Source organism: Epinephelus fuscoguttatus, linkage group LG1 (genome assembly GCF_011397635.1).
Source record: "Epinephelus fuscoguttatus linkage group LG1, E.fuscoguttatus.final_Chr_v1".
NCBI lineage: Eukaryota > Metazoa > Chordata > Actinopteri > Perciformes > Serranidae > Epinephelus > Epinephelus fuscoguttatus.
In genome coordinates, this window is record NC_064752.1 from 35629958 (window position 1) to 35650822 (window position 20865).

General features: G+C 41.1%; 2 protein-coding genes across 5 annotated transcripts; one reads left to right on the forward strand and one right to left on the reverse strand.

The window, feature by feature from the left end:
• On the forward strand, positions 1-17773 carry hipk1b (homeodomain interacting protein kinase 1b). 4 transcript variants are annotated; one of them, XM_049572659.1, is made up of 18 exons: positions 1-337; positions 2549-3279; positions 4410-4601; positions 4733-4914; positions 5079-5202; positions 5527-5646; positions 6664-6750; positions 6881-7065; positions 7171-7321; positions 7417-7603; positions 7964-8082; positions 9267-9401; positions 10438-10598; positions 11562-11633; positions 12572-12736; positions 12976-13190; positions 13299-13411; positions 15280-17773. In XM_049572659.1, exons 2-18 carry the CDS (start codon positions 2551-2553, stop codon positions 15733-15735), a joined length of 3393 nt encoding a protein of 1130 aa, XP_049428616.1. In that variant the 5' UTR covers positions 1-337; positions 2549-2550; the 3' UTR covers positions 15736-17773. The 4 variants fall into 4 exon arrangements, with proteins under 4 accessions (XP_049428616.1, XP_049428624.1, XP_049428634.1 ...); XM_049572667.1 differs by having other exon boundaries at positions 10441-10598; XM_049572677.1 differs by lacking the exon at positions 9267-9401.
• Positions 17774-19221: 1448 nt separating this feature from the next.
• On the reverse strand, positions 19222-20796 carry LOC125879218 (RING finger protein 208-like). Its single transcript, XM_049560961.1, has 3 exons — positions 20715-20796; positions 20201-20579; positions 19222-20079 (listed from the first exon to the last, which is right to left on the reverse strand). The coding sequence occupies exons 2-3, from the start codon at positions 20515-20517 to the stop codon at positions 20007-20009; spliced, it is 390 nt and encodes a 129-aa protein (XP_049416918.1). The 5' UTR covers positions 20518-20579; positions 20715-20796; the 3' UTR covers positions 19222-20006.
• Between the last annotated feature and the right edge of the window lie 69 nt (positions 20797-20865).

The window sequence follows — 20865 nt, forward strand, 5'->3', positions numbered from 1 at the left end:
GTGGTTGTTCCGGTGAAAAGTGGATTTGCTGCTGGAAGACAGGCGGATATAGAGTAGATTTTATCATGTTTTAATCAACTAATGTATATATTTTTGATGACTAGGTGATTTAACGGAACAATACAATGAGACCTAGGTGTTTTTCTTGTGAAAACTCGGCACTGTAACGCCTCCTGCTGCTGCCTAGCTCTCCATCGACTGAAGAAACAATGCAGGCCTAGCTAGCATCTAACGTTAGCTAGCGGAAGCTAATCGGATAACGCTTGTCCAGCGGACTGCAGTGGGATTTAAACCTTGGACGAAGCCGTTTTTCGACGCTGTAATAACGTCCAATCCGGTATGTCACAGCTGATTTATCGTTCAGTGTTGCTTTTCACGCAGTATGTGTCGTTTACGTTAACTTCATTGTTGTCAGATAAAGCACTAATCCTTAAACGCCATATTTTCACGAAGTTAACGCGTTAGCATATTAGCATGAGCGAGTTAAGTAATGTTGCCTTGTTGATTCGGACCTGAAATTTGGCTGTGTCACGGGATAAAAGTGTCGATGGCCAATAAAATTACGACCAAACGTGCAATTGATATAATTTTGTGTATTTATGTAAACAGTAGCGATAACAGCTTGACTCCCACTGAGGTGCAGGTGTCCTCAGTCACCCTGACAGCTCCTATTTGTTCGGTACACAGATCATTAGCGTTGTCGGTTGCATCAAAACATATATTGACTTTGTTTTCTCCTAACTGGGAAGTTAAACAGCTTATCCGGGAATCGGACCCAACAGATACTGGTCTACCAGCTTGTCACTGCAGTTAAACGCTGCCTGAGCCGACCTGTCAGTGTATGTAATTTCCAGAGTTGAGTCATCATGGCATATACGTTTGTTTATGGTGGTTGTTTTCTGTGGCTTGCATGATTGACTTTGAACTATCTATTTTTCACTTAAATAAGAGGGGTCACCCAAAATGCAAACTGGCTTTATTAGAAGCAAAGACAATCAATATGAAAACAGCATGATCTTGTGCCAGTGCATAACTCACGTGGAAGTCAATGTACTTCCATGTAATCCCCTCACGTTTGCATTTATAAATAAAAAAGTACACGTGATCCACTTCAGGAAATACTGTTTTGTCCCACGACACATCCGTATAACATTGTTTTGTCTGCAGCAACTTTTTCTAACTCTGTCTTTCAGTTTCTTACGATAATGTGCAGTCTGGGTCCAGCCCTTCTGATAATACCTTACAGTTTCTTAAAATACATAGTGTTGACAGAATACAAATTGCACACTTGTGGCATTCACAATATGTTGTAAGAGTATATCTCAGTCTTGTTTTTGTTGATGTCAAGGTTATTGGAATTTACACACAGTTGCCAGTTTATTAGGGACACCTAACTAAACCTGTTGTAGACAACACTGTAAACTTTAGAGATGTACCGATACCACTTTTTCCTTCCCGATACCGATTCTGATCCCTGAACCTTAGGTATCTGCCAATACCGAGTACCAATCCAATACCAGCGCATAAAATAAAAATGGATGGGATATAAATTATTGTATGTCTCAACTCCTAAAACTATATGTAAAATATTAAGACGTAAATACATAATAGTAGAATGAATGCCATAAAACTTTTTTTTAATTATTATTATCCAGTGTTGACATCAAGACACAGTTTAAAGTGCAGCCACACAATTTGGTAAAAAAGACATTTTAAAGGCTACAGTAGAATGCTTTTTAAACTCTGCTCCGTTTCTGTTTCGTTTGCCTGTAGCGTGCGTAATGACGTGAGGCATTACGTGGTATTGGATTGGTCATAGGCTGTACTCACCGATACCGCATTTTAGGCAGTATCAGAGGCATTTCCGATACTGGTATCGGTACAACTCTAGTTAACCTTACCAAATGAAAGTTATAAATGTTCCTGCAGCTAACTATTTTCATGATCAATCAATCTGATGATTATCTGTTGGTTTAATTTGTTAATTATTAGTTTAGTTTTTTGAAATGTCAAGAAGTGGTGCCCATCACAGTTTCTCAGAGCCAAGGTGACATCTTGAAATTACTTATTTTGTCCAACCAACAGCCCAGAACCCAAATTATATTAATTTCACTGTCAAATATGACAAGGAACAGTACAAAAAATCTCAAGTTTGAACTGAAATCAAAGAACATTTAGTGTTTTTCCTTTAAAAATGACTGAAACAATTAACTAATAATCAATACTTTATTATTGGTTGATGGCGGCGCGCATAGTCCCAGCGACCTGGAGCTCTCCCTTATATTTTAAAAATATAGATATGAATGTGTGTGTATGTGACTGTGACAGTGATGTGATGAGTGAGTGTGTAATATTTATATGGTGCTATATGGATTTCTCCAACAAGGTTTGACAATAAAGGATCTATATCTATACAGTTGCTGATTATTTTTCCATCAGTGGAGTAATCAATCAGTTAAAACGTTTATTCATAATTTTAAGAATTTATTAAAATAATTTAGGGTCTCTGTTTTGTATCTCTTTCTAATTCTCATTCATCTCTTTTCAGCTATGAGCTCTCAGCTACAGGTCTTCTCTCCTCCTTCCATCTCCTCCAGTGCCTTTTGCCGGGTTAAGAAGGTGAAGGTGGAGAGCAATGTCTGGGATGTGTCCACCACTGAAGCTTACAGCTCCATAGCAGGCCAGTCGGCATACACCTTTACCCCAGCCATGGCCGTGCCGCCCTTTGCCCCGTCTCTGGTCTTCCCCCCTGCAGCACCCGGCTCCAGAGGTCAAGTGGTTGTGCGGGCAGCTGATAGCACTGGTAGTCTTCCCCGTGGATCCAGCCGGCGTGTAACAGAGCAGGCAACATCTTCCTCTTATGCTCATACTGAGATATCCTCTGAAACAAGGGGGCACAGGCACGGGCAGAAGAGGAAGATTGAGGAATCCAATGAAGGCAGTGGGAGTGGATGTGGCAGTGTCCAAATACTGGAGGAGCTCTCAGCCCCTGCAGCAACTTACTCCACCCGTACGGGTGGTGGTGGAGGAGGTACAGGCCAGTCTATACCCCACTCAGCTCCAACCACAAAGAGCAGCAGCTCCAACGGGGAAGGGGATTATCAGTTGGTGCAACACGAGATCCTCTGCTCCGTGTCCTGCAGCTATGAAGTGCTGGAGTTTTTAGGAAGAGGCACGTTTGGACAAGTAGCCAAGTGCTGGAAGAGGGGCACCAATGAGATTGTGGCCATCAAGATCCTGAAAAACCATCCATCGTATGCTCGTCAGGGCCAGATTGAGGTAATCAAACATTATTTTGTCAAGTAAACATTTGGGTATCCTGCTTTGATAAGTTACATGCACAGTATTTGCTGGTTGGCTGCTGCATTAATATTGCAATGTGACTATATGTAAAATTTATGTAGACCCTGCCAATTTACTGGTCAACCTCGAAAAATGGTTAACAAAGTCAGTGCTTCCAAAGCCATGCAATGTTCCAACGAGCACTGCTTAAGAAGTCTAAGCAGCTCAACATCACATCTTTATTAGCACTGCATCTCCTTCTGTCAGAGGCTCCCTTAGTGCTGGAAATGATCAGTTACACTATTAAACTATGGTCATTGTAGTGTTTATCCTGCTTCAACTTGCTTCACAGATGCTATTATTAGAGGTCAACCAATATAAATAAAATAATAATACTAATAGTATGTGATGAGTGAACTTGAAGAAGCCACAGGCGAAACGCGTTGTTCGCTCTAAATAAATTCACAGTAAAGTCTATTCAGTCTATTTTTGATATGTTACTTAAGATGTTCCTGCGATCGACCAGCACCTGATCCCCTGTATCGGCTGTGCAGAGGTAATTTTCTTTACTAAAATAATAGTACTATTTTAATAAGTAATAATAGGAAAAGGCTAACAGCTGATTAGGTCTAGACTAGGCCAAAACTTGATATGGCTTTACTATGTATGAATACTAAGAGAGCTTTGCATTTGAAACAGGGGCTTTTGTTTGTAATGGATACATGAGGAGGTGGCATTCAGCTTAATGGGATAACTTCATCATTCAGTCAGTCTTCACTCAGTTGCCGACTTTTGCATTTATAGGGCTGGCCCAGCTGTTGCAGTCCAGCAGAAAAAAATATCATGTAAATATATCTTAACATGAAGAACAACACACTTAAGCAAATTAAAAAATAAAATTGGAATGCAACTGATGTGAAGTGACTCCCTGCCTGTGGTACGCTTAAGGGGCACTATTATCAATCATATTGGAGCAAACTGGTTAAAAGAAACCTGCAGCCACTGGCCTAAACACAAGAGCATTATTCTGCAATTCCTTGCATTTTCATTTTCAATTTACATATGAAACAAGACTTAACAACTCTGTATTGACAGGTTACATGGTGTTATTTGTTTCTCTTTGATAGGTGGGTATCCTGAACCGGCTGAGTGCAGAGAACGCAGATGAGTACAACTTCGTGCGGTCATACGAATGCTTCCAGCACAAGGGTCACACGTGCCTGGTGTTTGAGATGCTGGAGCAGAACCTCTATGATTTTCTCAAGCACAGCAAGTTCAGCCCACTCCCTCTACGGCACATCAGGCCCATCCTACAGCAGGTTGGAAAATGTTGTGGCAGACATTCAAAGAACCTTTTTAAATCAATTGTATTATTACTTTTATTTTGTTATTGCTGCTATAAACCTTTAGTATTGCAGCTGGATGAATATTTGTGCATTTGCATCTTTAGGTGGCTACGGCGTTGATGAAACTGAAAAGTCTGGGTCTGATTCATGCCGACCTGAAGCCAGAGAACATCATGCTGGTCGACCCACTTAGGCAGCCCTACAGGGTGAAGGTCATTGATTTTGGCTCAGCAAGTCATGTGTCCAAAGCTGTCTGCTCAACCTATCTACAGTCTCGCTACTACAGGTCAGTGACAAGAAATACAGCTGCGTTCTTTAAACTCAATACACCTTTTCTTTTAATTGTATGAGGATGAGTGGTGACAAATGAGTCATGATACTATGACACAACTTTGTAGCTCAGTTCTGTTTCATTTATACTATTTCTGTGACCTTCTCTTTACTGTCCAGGGCTCCCGAGATCATTTTGGGTTTGCCATTCTGTGAGGCCATTGATATGTGGTCTCTAGGCTGTGTGATCGCTGAGCTGTTTCTGGGTTGGCCTCTCTATCCTGGAGCCTCTGAGTATGACCAGGTTAGTACTAATGGCAGTGTTTCCCAGGCATTTTCTGGGAATGGAAAAAATGTGCAAGTGCCTGAGAGAGGCTAACCTATGAGATAAAACAGAAGCCACAAGTTGTTAGTTGATAGGATGTCGTGAAGCACTGTAGGTGCTCTGCAGAATCTTAAATTCAGAGCAGCTGGTTGTTGTTATTAGCCAAGAGATACCAAAGTGCAGCAGAAGAACAAGCACAACTACAAATTGTAAGGGTATTGCAACTAGTCAGATTTCATATCCCCGGAACTTACTGTTTTGTCTCTCATTCTTAAACTTAAATGTTTGTTTTTCTGTCTCCAGATCCGTTACATTTCTCAGACGCAAGGCCTGCCTGCGGAGTACTTGCTAAGCGCCGGCACTAAGACCAGTCGCTTCTTCAATCGAGGACCTGACTCTAGCTATCCGCTCTGGAGGCTTAAGGTTAATATTTATTCTTATTAATCCTGCCGAATATTAGGGGTGGGAATCTTTACTCACAATTTGATTCAGGTATGATTTATAGGGCCATGATGCGATTATAAAACAATTATTGATGCATCTTGGTGCAGCAATTTTTTTTTATTTTTATACACGGTTTATTTTTTCTTACTGTGGGACTACTTGCTAGTTTCTCTGCTCTCTGTGTTTCTCTGCATGGCTCCACTCCGTCCGCACACACACATGGTCGGAGCAGAGCACAGGGAGAGAGGAGAAATGGGTGAAGTGTATGTTAAGGCCTAGACGCACCAAACTGACATCAAAGAACCACAAAAGCAGAATGTTCTGTTGCCTCACGTCACGCATGTCTCAGCCATAAAGTTGCACTTGAAAACATCACAAAGACTACAACCGATGGCCAGACAGCACATAACGTTTTGCGTCTGCGTAAGAGGAAATAACCCATCCATATCAGCAGGTGACAGTATATCAGTCTGTAGTTGTCATTCATTTCAACTGGACACTAGTTAGCCAGTTAGCACAGTAACAACGCAATCCAATGTTGAAAGAACAAAGCATATTTTATAAAGCGCCAGTAAACAATAACACGCTGTTTGTTTACTTTCCTCACTTCCATTTCTCTTCTTTTGCACTGAGCTGAACTGCCAATCAGAGTGATTTCATTCACTAACAGGCTCCTCCTTATCTGACGTAGATTTAACACTCTGAACCAGCTGCAAAAAAACTGGGTTAAAAATTTGGGATTATTTAATTTTCTGCACAGAGTATTGCAGTGCATCTAAGAATTGATTTTTTTCCCCAACCCCTTCTGGCAATCTGTACATTAAGTAGGCTGTAAGGGAATATTAGGAATATCAGAAAGTGGCAAACTATGTTGAAATATAAAGAAGTCTTGATGCTCCCTCTGATGTTTGTTTTGAATTGTACTTATGTCATTTAATGTTTATGAGAAATAGTTTTGGCACACAATGATAAACAGAAATGGTTTTTATTTTCCAGACACCAGCAGAGCACGAGCTGGAGATGGGTATCAAGTCTAAGGAGGCCAGGAAGTATATCTTCAACTGTCTGGATGACATGATGCAGGTACATGGCTTTCTTACATAACACCTAATTGAGTTTCTGTGCTTCACACAAAGTTTTTTCTCTGCACATAAACACCATACACATAATATTTGACCCATTTGAGTGTTTGTTTTTTTTTTTTTCATTCCAGGTCAACCTGTCTTCTCATTTGGAGGGGACAGACATGCTGGCAGAGAAGGCTGATAGGCGAGAGTTTATAGACCTGTTGAAGCGGATGCTCCGTCTCGATGCAGACAAAAGGATCACACCTACAAAAACTCTGGGTCACCCCTTTGTCACAATGAGCCACCTCATGGATTATCCGCACAGCTCACAGTAAGTGTGTGATGTGAAGATGTTCTTTGCAGCATGTACATGTTGGTTTAAGCGAGACTTAATTTAATTGTAATTGCTGAAACACTATTTCTGCATCCCCTGCAGTGTGAAGTCCTGCTTCCAGAACATGGAGATCTGTAAGCGTCGGAGTTCCTACGATAGTGGCAAATCCCTGTACTCTACCAATGCAGTCCCCAGTGCTGCAGCGGGCAACCTCACTGTTACCTTCAGTAGCCAACTCAACCAGCATAACCAGGTATGACCCATATCTTCACCACTAATTCTTACACATAGGTAGGGACCTGTTGTTCTTCTAGTGTAAATCAATGGTGTTTTTAATTTCTCCAACAGGTGCCTTCTGCGGGGGGAGCGGTGCCTTTGCTGAACTACCAGCCAGCTCTGTACCAGCAGGCGACTATCAACATTCCCGGGCTGGCTCAACAGAGCGTCCCGATTCCAACGCGTCCTGCTGGGCTGTGTAGCCAGACAGAACCCTTCCAGCAGACTCTCATCGTCTGCCCACCCTCCACTATTCAAGGTAAAGGATAAAGTTGCCATCACACTGAAAAACAACACAAGAGGCTGCAGCAGTGTGGAAGGCTTATCAAATGCCAAGAAACTTCACTTTGGTTTATTCCCATTTGATCACCAAGAAGGGTGTTCAGTGTGTCCTCCCCTTTGATTGGTGCTGGGCTGTTTTTGCCAACATGTTGATTATTGTTAATTACTACATCACTTCAGTTGAGGGCATGCCAGTGAAGATAGCCACCAAAAACCAGAATAAGATGCTTCATATCTTTAAGGGATACCTGTTGTACATGTAAAGTACTATATTAGATTTTTTTTTTATCAGGATTTAGGTGTTAATTATTGATGTGCTCGTGGATTTGTTTTTCAGGGCTACAGCCATCCAGTAAGAGTTCCAGTTTCCCTGTGAGGATGGAGAACTCTGTACCCATAGTACCTCAAAACCAGTCTGCGCAGTCGTTGCAGATCCAGCCAAGTATGCTCACACAGGTAAGAGTTTGTAAGGTGTGTGTTTTGTTAAATTACAGATGTCTGTGTGGGGCTAATCTTTTTGAAAATGATTTTATAACATCAAGTTGTGATGTTATTTTTACTGAGGTCTTTTGAGAAGGGACACAGTGCTTGTATTATTTCTTGCACACTTTCTTTGACAAAGATGGACAAAGAAAGCATGCACGTATGGCTGAGAGAAAGAGATATGAGCAGATTGAAAAAAGTGTATATACTTACCTGTTGAGTAATTTTTCACTTTAATTCCGTTTAATTTTCTGGTTCAATGCAGTGCATAGAACTGCACTTAAGACTGGAGCCTCTGCTAACGATGAGAAGCAGAGTGACCTCATCTGAATGGGTCCACAGTGGGTAGAACATGCACCAAGTAAACCTGCATGATTTGCACATATGCTGTAGCATAAAGGGTTAATTTCCATGTGGGAAGGGGTTTGTAATTTGCAACATTAAACACTTAAATGAAGTTGGAAATTTAATTCACCTGATGTGACTTTCATTTCAGCGGTTCCATACAGATTTTCTTGACGCAGAGCACATGAGCACATAAGCACATGTTTTTGTCATCTGTTATTCAGAAAGCTAAACTGAGGGTTACAGAAAAAAATCTGGCAGCATCCATGAATGATATCATGTCATTAGCGCCAAGCTGAGAGCAATGGTGCCCAGTTTTGCTCAATCATGGACACACTGAGTGCATCCAAAAAGGCCCCCCTCTCTTCCTGCTGCCAGCGGAGTGAGCCAGAATTTAGTGGAGAGCAGGTTGAGACGTATTCTTCAATAAAAAGGTTTGCTTTCAGTGGAGATGTTGTCCATTTAAATGCATTTGTACCACTGACTCTTGTTTTGTGGTTTGTGTTGCTGCTGATTCTCGCCTTGGATTTGCTTCCAGGACTGATTGGACTGCCACTCAGGGCCAGGCCTCTCTTATTCCCAGTCTCCTATCTGGGATGGAGGCCAGATGTTTAATGCGGGAGACTCATCTGACTCAAAAAGCTACTTAATTGCCATTTGCTAAAAGTAGGAATAATTGCTGCACACTGCAGAGGTCAGGTGTCCAGATGGCCAGTGGTACCAGTGTGCATCTCTTCAGACTCAGCCTTGAAGGACGTTACTTTTCACCGTGCCCTAACGCTACCCTCCCCTATCCTCCCTCCCTCCTCCAGGGTTCCTGCACACCCCTGATGGTGGCCACCCTGCACCCATCCTCAGCAGGCATAGCCCCCCAGTATTCTCTGCCCCTCGGGCTGGGCACCGGGGTGGGTCGGCCCACCCTCCTGGAGCACACAGCCACAGTGCTGGTAAAGCAACAAGGACATCCCTGAAGAGATACATGCACATGCACCCTCCACTAACAATGCCATCTCTCTCCTGCCCCACTCCGCCTTTTCCTTTTCATTTGTATGCAATTTTCCCTCTCCCTCTGTGCCACACGCTGTATGGGGCTAGTCTGTATTTATACATCATATCCTTTCATTTTGCCTTTTCACACACAGACGTGTCATGGTTGTCAGAATCATGGTTGCCCGGTGCATATTTTTGTAGGAAAATCAAACCGTTTTTTGGACTGGAATCACCATTATTCGTCTTGGTATTATTATTATTATTTTAATTCCAATCAGAATTGACAAAATATACAATCTCTTTCCACTCCAAAGGACACCCCCTCCCCACACCGTTCACACACTCTTTCATTCCCTCCCCCACACTCTTTCCCCATAGGTGTGCTGAGGGCATGGAGCGCATGTGTTGCTGAGTTGGTCTGCGCTTTGCTTGCAGCTTTTCTTGTCCTGTCCTTCCTTGGTTTCAGCAAAGGAGGTTGCAGCTACAAAGCCCACTAAAAATCCCTACTCAGCAGCCCAACTCTCTGACACACATCTTTTGTTTCAGCCCCAGAACATGTGGCATGCCTTTACCCCAGACAGCTTATCAGCAGACTGTTTGGCATCAGTGAACTAAACTAATCTCTTTCTTCAGTATTTCTTCTTTAACAGGCACCATGGTCCTGTGTATAATTGTCTTTATACCTGATCTGACTGTTTACAGTGCTTCATTGTTTGTGCTTTGCATGATATCATCTCGTGCATTTGTTGCAGGGCAATGCTATAATAAGAGAATGGCTTGGGAAAGGTTGCTCGCTTATCTATCTTTGTGCTTTTGCCTGTGGAACAGATTGGCCAGTTGGTTGCCTCTTTGTCCTCATTCTTTGGATTTATTTCTCAGCATGGCTCAGTTTGTCTGGCCCATTCCAGCAATCATACCAATTGTGTTGACTCATTAATATCTCATCCTTGATATTACATGTATGGAACTGTGAGTGTCTGTTGTTTTTCTCAGCAGGCCTGGCCCACTGGCACCCAGCAGATCCTCATACCGTCATCATGGCAGCAGGTCCCAGGTGTGGCTATCCATAGCTCTGCCCACCAGTCAAACGTAACTGAATCACCCATGGAAACACTTCACTCAGATGCTTCCACGCAGCAGGGACACAGCTGGAGGTGGGTCAACCAACGATCATCAAGCCTGAACGGTCTGATTAGTGTTTCACAAATGTCAACTAGTGTGTTATATTTTACGTTTATTCGAGAGAATTCTGTCATAGTTTTTATCTATCTCTCTGCGCCGGAGATTGCTGTGGCAGAAGGCATTATGTTTTCCGGTTGTCTGTCCATTCTGTTCTTGGGAACGCAGTATCTAAAGAATGCTTTGAGGGATTTTTTTTTTTTTTTTTTTCCAAATTTGGCAAATCGTCCACTTTGACACAAGGATGAACTGATTACATTTTGATGGTCAAAAGTCAAGGTCACTGTTACCTCATCTGTCTTATTTTCTTGAACATGTTAGCTCAAGAAGGCCTTGAGGGAATTTTATTTATTTTTTCAAATTTGGCACAAACGCTTATTTAGCTTATTAGAGTTTGGTGGTCAAAGGTCCCTGTGACCTTGCATCTTTCTCATTCTTATGAACGCGATATTTCAAGAACACCCTGAGAGAATTTCCTGAAATTTGGCGCAAACATCCACTTGGATTCAAGAATGAACTAATTAGCTCCACTGATTGTATAGATGTTCTGTGTTGCCCAGGGGAAGATGTGCGTGAATCATTCATGTTTTTATAGACATGGATGTAAACTATAACTGCAACTTGACTGGTCATGGAGGCATACAAACCGCAGGGTGGTAATTTTAGTTTTGAAATGTCTCAAGACACAAATTTGATTTAAAAAAAAAAAAAAATTTTATATATATATATATATATATATATATATATATATATATATATATATATATATATATATATATATATATATATATATATATATATATATATATATATATATATATATACACACATTTCCGACACATTGTCAGAAAAGCTAAGCATTCTTTGAGGATAGGTTTCATGTTCACATTTTACCATTGTTGTCTACCACTAACTCAGCTAATCTTCAACCCTCATAGGGGCTCAACCCAAGCCAGGACCCAGCAGGAGAGGAAGAAAGTGAAAGCCAGACGTGGAGAAAACAGAAACAGGTTTGTTGCGCCGTGCAGTTTTTGTCTCTGATTCATGATTAGATTATTGAGTTGTCATCCTCGGGTTTAAGCTGTCACTTACGTAATGCTTAACACTCAGAAATATAAAATGGAAACTCCCCCTGCCAATGGTACTCTTTCGTAACTGGGTAAAGCTTCCCACAGCTACCAGGTTGTGCAATGGTTGACGCGCTTCCTTTGTGCTGTAAATGGAGCCTTCATTTTCCAGGGAGATCGTACCCAGTGGTAAACAGAATGGCAAAGTGAAAGCAAAGCTTACGGGAAACCAGTTAATGCCAATGGTGTCATTATTCTGTAGCTGTTACATTGTGCAATGCACATTTACTTCATAATTACCAGTTCAGTGGCCTAGTGGTAGAGTGTCCGCCCTGAGACTGGGAGTTTGTGGGTTTGATCCCCGGCCGGGTCATACCAAAGACTATTTAAAAAAACAAAACAAATGGGACCCATTGCCTCCCACTCAGCATCAGGGGTTGGAATTGGGAGGTTAGATCACCACATGATTCCTGAGCGCGGCATCCCTCAGGGGATGGGTCAAATGCGGAGAACAAATTTCACACACTCAGGTGTGTGACAGTCAGTGGAACTTTAATCTTTAATCTTTAATGACAAGTTAAAGCAAATAATATGTTCATTTTCACTTTAAGTATTTATTAGTTAACCGTTAAAACAACTCAGTATTTTATGCAGATAATACAGTTTTTTGTGGTTGACTGTAGAGTTATATTTTATCTGGAGGATAGTTCTTCTTCGTGTATTGCAACTTTCTGAGTTTTTTTCCTGTTCAGTAGATTTAAATGATACGACTTCTGCGCATGACTTCAGATTCTGTTTTTTGTCTGTTATCACAGCAGAAATTATGTTTGCTTGTTTGCTGGGTGAGAAGGCTCAACATTTTCTATTGTTTCTCTGTTTAGGGGTATATCTGCTGCATCACTGCTCAGCAGCAGCGGTGTGACCCCACCTAGCGCCACATTGTCGCAGCCAATCGTCATCTCTGACACACCCAGCCCAGCGGTCAGCATCATCACTATTCACAGTGACACTGACACGGAGGACGAGCGCAAATTCCATCCTGCCAGGTGAGGACAAGATACTCCCATGTTTGCTTAGCGTCTCGTTTGCATCCTATGTCTGTTATTTTAGATGCAACAGTGCTAGTCCATTATTTGTAGCTCAAAAACTATCCTACATCCTGGTACTATCCTACACTACCATGATGATTTTCTACTATGGGATTGATGGAAAAACAGGGCTTGTTTGACTCAGTAGATCAGACCAAGGCTTCTTGTGAAATAACACTGTTTCTCTGTTTATGTAGCGTTGGCTTGAGCCAGCGCACTAACGTTATCAGCTGTGTGACGGTGCACGACTCAGACTCCTCTACAGCCAGCCCCCTGACTCCTCTGCCCCGCACACTTAACCCAACTAGCACCATGTCATCACGCCAGGCCAAGTCTCTGGCAGTGGTAGCACCTTCAGTCAAAACCCAGGGCTCTGAGAGAGGAGCAGTTTCACGTGGACGCCTGGAAACTGGTGAAAGTCACTCATCTACTGTTTGTCTGTGTGTTATCAGAAAATAATTTTATCTCAGTCATGAAAGCAATATGATTCAATAACACTTACTACCTTTTTAATTCACAGTGAACTACATGAAGCCTAAGAGATCATCCAACCGGCAGCCCTGCAGCTCAGGAGAGAGCATGGAGCGTCACGGATTGGTGCCAAGCCAGTCACACCCTTTAAACCTCAGCCAGGTGAGACTTCTTTTGTGCAGATGGATTAATGAGCTTTAAGGTTGCCATAATCACTTTTATGTTTAATAAACATTAAACTGACGTGACAGGTTGACAAAGAATTGCATTCATATGCCAGACAGGAGGTAGACAAAAGGCGATTATGGGAAAGGGTGTATATTCTTCAGTATCTTAATCAAAGTGACAAACACTGCTGCTGAGGTGAGTCACGTACCAACTGTGGTTCACAGTTACAGGATTCCTATGGTCATAACATTTCTTGAGAATGTATGAAATTAGAAAGAACATTTTTCAGGCCTGGAAATGGTCGTGAATTTACAAACATTTTTGGCATGGATTCTTAAAATGTACTCACAAAAGAGTTCAAAAGTTTCTTAGTTGAAAAACAGACTTGTGTTCTTTGAGTCAAAGAGTTAAAGTGCTCTCTGCTGGACAAACAGTGTAATGGCAATACTGAAAAAAACAAGTTTTGTTACATATCTGCCAGTATGTGTGCTAATACCAGTATATCTCTATCTGATAAGATAATACTGGCTTATAAGCTTGCATACAGACTGTGATAAATACAAAAAAAAATCCATCCAACATTTATTATATAGAAGGTAAATCATAATTCATTCAAACAGTGTAGGAGGATTTGTTTTTTAAAGGATTTTGAAGAAAGAGCATTTTTGAGGCGAAATCTTACTTTGAAAGGGCAAATAGCTCACTTCCTGTTGGGTTTAGGTCAGAGGCGAGCGTGTGATTTGTAGGTCTTGATGAGATGAGTCTTGCAGTAATGTAACCTTGCAGCAACCTGCAGCTCATAATTTGCAATTTTTAGCTACACAGTTACACACACACACACACACACACACACACACACACACACACACACAATATTTTTTTAGTATTTATATAGCCACAGCCCCCAGACATCCATATCAACACTAACATAGCATTTATTTTATTTTATTTGCAACAGTGTCTTGCAAACCTCAGTATGATTATAATATGATTATTGTCCCATAAGTATACTATCATTTATTAATATATACTTATCATATTGTACCACAATAGTCAGAATTATAATTATAATATTATTACTTTCATTAATGTTGTTGTAAGCTCTTAACATTATCTTCTGTCCTGCATCTCTCTCTTTCTCTTTCTCTCTCTGTCTCCCTTTTTGTCTCATTGTGTCATACATATTACCGTTAACGTATTATGTTGATCTGTTCTGTACGTCATCTATTGCACGTCCGTCATCCTGGAAGAGGGATCCCTCCTCAGTTGCTCTTCCTGAGGTTTCTACTGTTTTTTTCCCCTGTTAAAGGGAGTTTTTCCTTATCTGCTGTGAGGGTCCAAAGGACAAAGGGATGTTGTATGCTGTAAAGCCCTGTGGGGCAAATTGTGATTTGTGATATTGGACTTTATAAATAAAATTGATTGACTGATGGATGTCATCAGTAGTTTGGTTTTCAGAAGCCATCAAAGTTCTATTCCCAAGTCATGGGTTAATTGTCAAAAATGACATTGCGTTCTATTGACATTGCTTGTTTTATCAACATTTGGACTCTTATGGAGAGGCTAATTCACATTGTCTACCTGAGCTGGAGGCTGGCAGCGAGAGGCCGAGGTCCCGCCCAACGCTGCTTGTAGCTTTAATTGGTTTTTAGCCTTTCATAAACAAAATTTTCATTGCAGTTAAAAAAACTGTTGGTTCCCTAGTTTTCTGTACACAGAGGGAAAAAGATGATTTACATTTTTTTAAGGTAATGATATTGTAAAATATGATGACCTCAAAAGAGGCTTTGAATGTAGAAGATTGCTCAGCCCTCTTCTTGATGCCTCTCTTCAGTCGCTCACTGAGTGTTGTTTCTTTTTAGGTTCAGCCGGTGGTGTCTTCATCTCAGGAGCGCTCCCACAGTGACTCATCGTTGCGTCGCCAGCCAACCTTCCCTCCGGCCGTCTCCTCTCACTACAACTTCCCTGAGGTGTCCGCTCTGGCCTCAGCCTCGGCCCCTGGCCCCAGCCTGTACGCCTACCCGGCCTCCACCGCCCTCTCCTCAGCTTCTCAGGCCATGGAGCAGCTGCTAGGCCGTGGTCACGCCAGCCACGGACACTCCCCCTCCGCCTATGCAGCAACGTACACCTCATCCTCCTCCAGGAGAGACTCGGCCAGTCGTAAGGACTCTGTCAGTAGTCTGCTGCATGGCCTCCCTGCTGCCTACCAGCATCAGTTTGCCACTGGTTCTCCCTACGTTAGTGTGACGCCCCGGGCTGAGGCTTACAGTGCCTACCAGCTGAGCCCCAGGCGCCTCACACAGTACCCATACCTATAGGGAGTCACACACACACACGCACACACACACTTTGAACAAAGAAAAAAAATCTACTTCCCCACATACTATCACAAAGGGACATTTAAACTGTATCTCTAATAGAATAACTGTTGGTCACTTATTTGTTTGCTGCTTCTGACTCAAGGCAGCGTTTCACCTCTGACACATTTACATGCTCTTTTGGATCGTTTTAGTGTTTTTGAAATGTTCTTTGATATTATTTGATATCATATCGATTTATTTTCCCTTAACTATATTGTTTATAGCCCGTATTTTATCCCCATCTTATCCAGATGTATAATTAAGGCATTGTGGTAAATGTATTTTACTCCTGTTATTCACGAGGTTTCTGTGTGAAGAAAGATTATCCTCCTGTCACAAGCTGCGACGACACTTTAGGCGAGCTTTTAGACGCCTGACTCACGAGGCTATTGAAGAGCTGGCTGACAAAGAGTTACGAGTCATTAGTTTCTCATGAGCCTTGTTATAAAGTTTTCACACTAATCCACCGAGGCCCTGTATTTTTAGCTAACATAATAATGACTGTACCTTACCCATGTCTGTTTACTCACAATTATGTCTTTTACTATGTTTTAAATTATGTTTTGTCTGAGCGAGAGAAGAAGAGGAAGGCCCATGAAGATGTGGAATAAGAGAAAAGATGTGATGAAAACTGTGATGGATACATGTTAATTTAAGTGCACATGTGATAGTCTGTTAATGTAGTGACCGTGTTTAGGCAGGATTTATCATGTCCTTATGCAATAGAAACTTTTTTTTTTTTTTTTTAACTGCATCATCTGAGTGCTGAATGTATTTATGAAGTACAGAGGAGTGGAAACACCATCCTAAAGAATGACGTGAAAAGCTTTTGTTTAAAGTTACAAAAAAAGAGATATTATCCTTCTTCCCTACTTTACTCTTTTTAAAATGTTAAAAAATCCAGTTTCACATGGACCGAAAAATAATCTATATCTGTGAATCCTTATTGTGTAGGACCTGCTCGTTATTAAAACAGATTTATGGCCAGTTTTTACTGTTTTATATACTGTAGAAGAAAAACAGGTCCTGTTTTATCCCCGTGACACTTTGGAAATGCTCGCTACAAAGTTGTAACAAACTACCCACACTGCTGTACAATAACAAGGGCTGGGTATCATCTAAAAAATTTCGATACCAGTATTCATAAAGTGATACCAATACTAATCAAGTACTTGATTTGATACGTTTTTTCTACATCTACTCTGATACATGTGAATGGATGAGCATTCAGTTTAACACTTAAATTCCTATCAAACTTTCTGGCGGCATCTCGGCACGCTGAACTGTCAACTGACAAGTACACCTCTCTCGACTTCACCACACCCCAGACTGTAGGGGTTTTAGCTGCTGTGGTAGTGGGCCAATCACGTCACATGAAGTCGAAGACTGCCATGATTAGCTGCGCGCAAAATCACACAAAGAGTCTGTATTTGTGACCCGAGCACAAAAATGATCGAATGCAGGTATCCTTTGGCAGCAGAGGTTTCACTACTACTTGATACTGGGTTATTTTGGGTGATACCTTTAGAGGTATCAAGTACTGTTACCCAGCCGTAACAATGACTGATGAAAGTAGTAACCACACACAGTGTCCCCCCCACCCCCCAAAAAATGTGCAAAAGTGGCCACTTCGGCTTCAGTCTTCTCTTTGTTGGAATCCATTGTTTTCACATATGGATGAATTATTACCACAGTGTGGACACGTCAGTCACGCTGTTGGCATTGAACACAGCTGATCTGTTCCTGCCACCGTCTCTTAGTTAAAGGAGGTGAATCTCGGGATGGTTTCTGTGGGTACTGGAAGCTTTTTAGTAAATCCTTCCCTGTTGTGTTTGCATCAGTTTTGTGTTGTAATGTCTGAATATTTAACTGTATTTCATCTTAACATAGTATAGTTAAGAGGCTATTTGGTAGAACTAATTCAGGGAAAAAAAAGGTTTCAGCTCAAATAACCCACTGTCACTGTTTTCAATAAAAAATAACCACAAATCCAGAATGGTGTTTCATTATGCCTCGCTTCCTGTCTACCAACATTATTAATGAACGCACTGTCAATAGTGCTGTATGATCTTTGAATCGTGTCACTCTTCCTGTCCAGCAGCTGACATGAGCGCAGACAATAAAGTTAGATAACAGGCTTGTCAGGCCTTTAACAGGGTAGATAAATTTCACCAGCAGCATAGTTTGCCTCTGCATGCAAAACAAATCTTTCCAGGGAACTGAGTGTGAGAGGGGTTGCCTTTATGGTTCATAATTACTTCAACTCTAATAACTATATTCCCACATAAACCTTCCTCTGCACAAATCCACATCTATACCACTGACCTTTATACTCACCTGCAATGATAAATAAGAAAAATATGATTTGTCCAAAAATCAGTCTAAAATTTGTTTCAGATTTTTCTGGAAAGTTCTCAAAAAGCTTTAAATGTCTGACACCTGTAGACACTCAGTAATATAGTATAAATAAGATAAAGCGTGTTAGTTTGAACATGTTTTCATGTTTTCACATTAAATTAAGTTGTAAAATCTTGAATTGCTTTATTATACTGCAGGGAAAGCATTGATGCATTTGTGAAAAACCTTCAGTGCTAGGAAAATCAAACAGAGACATACGGTAAATGGGAGAAAATAACAAAAAAAAAAATCTTATTTGTGAGTGTCAAACATATTGACATATAGTGTTATATTTAATATTTATCATTCAATTTTTAATGATTATATTAAGCCAACTACAGGAACATAAAAATACAGAAAGTCAATTAATAGCAGCTTTAATGGGGTAAGGAAATCATGCAAAATGTGTACTACATTGACTACACACATATGCACAATATTTACAGTTTGTTTAAAAAATTGTAGTGCAATTATTAATTAGAATAATTTTAAAAAGTAGTGTATTGTTTGAGAAAACATGAAAATGTCCTTGTATGACACTATGTATTAATATATAATATATAAGGTTTTGTGAAATTCACTCATTACTGTTTATCATGTTTTATTTGACGTATTTTTACAAAATATGATTTATTACTTGTTAAAACAATAACGATAATAATGGCTCGATTTTTTTTACAGCACCTTTCAAGGGATCCAAAAGACCATCAAGGCAGAACAAATAAATAAATAACACACATACACACACACACAAATGTACAAATGTAAAAGCCATCTCTTTTTCCCTCTCAAGTTCTCATCAACACGCTGCAGAAATACTGATTTAAATTACCTTTTTGTTCGGCTGCACTGTCTACAACTACAACTACAACTTAAAATAGTTTAAACAGCAGACATTGCCTTGCATTGATGCTGTTGTGTTCTTTTACGAACCTGATAATATAAATGTAAAGGTGTATATTCATGATTTCTCTCTGACACAGCCGGACTGAATGAAGAAATAAAAAGTACCTCAACCAAGAGACAGAAACACTGGACACCACTGAGTTACTTTTGAACAAATTTATTGAAATGCTGCCCATCTTTGGTTACTGACACATTTATTCTTCATGTCCCAAACAGTGGCACTTTCCTCACAAAGAATGCTTGTGAACTAACTTAACATGGAAATGAGTCAGATAACATTCAGTTTCAGTTTTATTTATGTTAGCAAATAAATCTGAGTAACTTGTGGTGAAGAATTTAGGAGGACTTTAAGGATAAGAATCCTTCATGTCAGTGATACATGCTGATGTTCTTTGAAACGCAGGTGGGCAAAGTGACACAAACTAGTGAACAAATACATGCATATATAAATAATTTGAGGATAATTTACAATACATTATATAATATACAACAAAACACAACATTCCCTATTACCACTGAATTGTGCGCTCTAAGTAAGAATGAGCTCCTCACAGTTAAACACACTCAAGCAGAGTATTAAATTCAGCTTTGGGAAACAAATGAGGATTGACCGAATATTGATATTTCACAGTTACTCGTAAAAAAACAAACTAATTTACAAAAAAAAAATCAGTTTGTCAACTTCAAGTCAGTGCAGTCCATTTTAAATCCACTTCTAAGCTCAGCACAAAAAGAACAAGGCCTTCGCTCCTCACAACACACAGGCAGTGTCTGTCCGTAACAACAGTGCTCCTGCAAACTGCACGGAGTCCTGTGCTGTGAACGCACCGCCACATTTACCAGGTCTGTCAGGTCACACATGGATGAGAAATTCATATGTCGCTGCCATTTCTTCTGCTGTTCAACTGTCAGCAGCCGTTCATGTCTCATTCATGCAGCGGCACACAGCTAAACATTTTTTGCAGCGCTGACATGAAACCGGTGTGTCTTGAAGTGGGTCTACAGAGAGACAGAGAGAGAGGGAGGTGTTCAGATATCAGGCTTGCATGAAATGACACTGCAGCCACAAGTTGCTGTTACAGGAGTGTAATCTATTAGAATAAACTGAGAATGCACTTACAGTGTTGGCTTGATGAGTTGGGTCTTTGTGTTGTTTAAATCCTTTTCTTCTTCCATCTCTTGCTGCTCGTGCGTAATCTGGTCCCAGATCTCCGTGTTGACCCACAGGGCTGCAGGCAAGGCCAGGCTGGCTCGGGTGCAGGTGATCCAGCGGCACAGAGGGCAGGAGACGCTGCGGATCACCCCCTCCTGCTTGGACATTTTCTCCAGGCAGGGGGCACAGAAGGTGTGGTTGCAGTGGAGGACCCGAGGGACCCGGTGGCCGCGGGAGAACTCGTGGCAGCACACGACACATTCAAGCTCTTCGTTTATGAACATGCTGGCTGATGGTGTGGAGGACGTGGCAGAGACTGGAAGCAGAGTGTGTCTCTTCAAACCACCTGCAGCACATGACAAACAGAAATCAGTAAAAATGGACTTCACATCAAATATTCAGCATCAGAAACACAAAAATACTTTGTCAAAACTTTGTCCAATACAAAAGCATCTGGCAGCCCTGTAAGAACAATACTTACTTTCAGGATTGGTGAGGTCAACTTCTTTACTACTGGAGGTAAAGAGTCTGTTGAGCTGACTGAGGTTTGCTGTGACTGTTTGCTTGGCTCAGGTGCTTTTAAAGCAGTCCCTGCGGACGTGACTGATCTTGTCATGCGCAGATTCCAATCC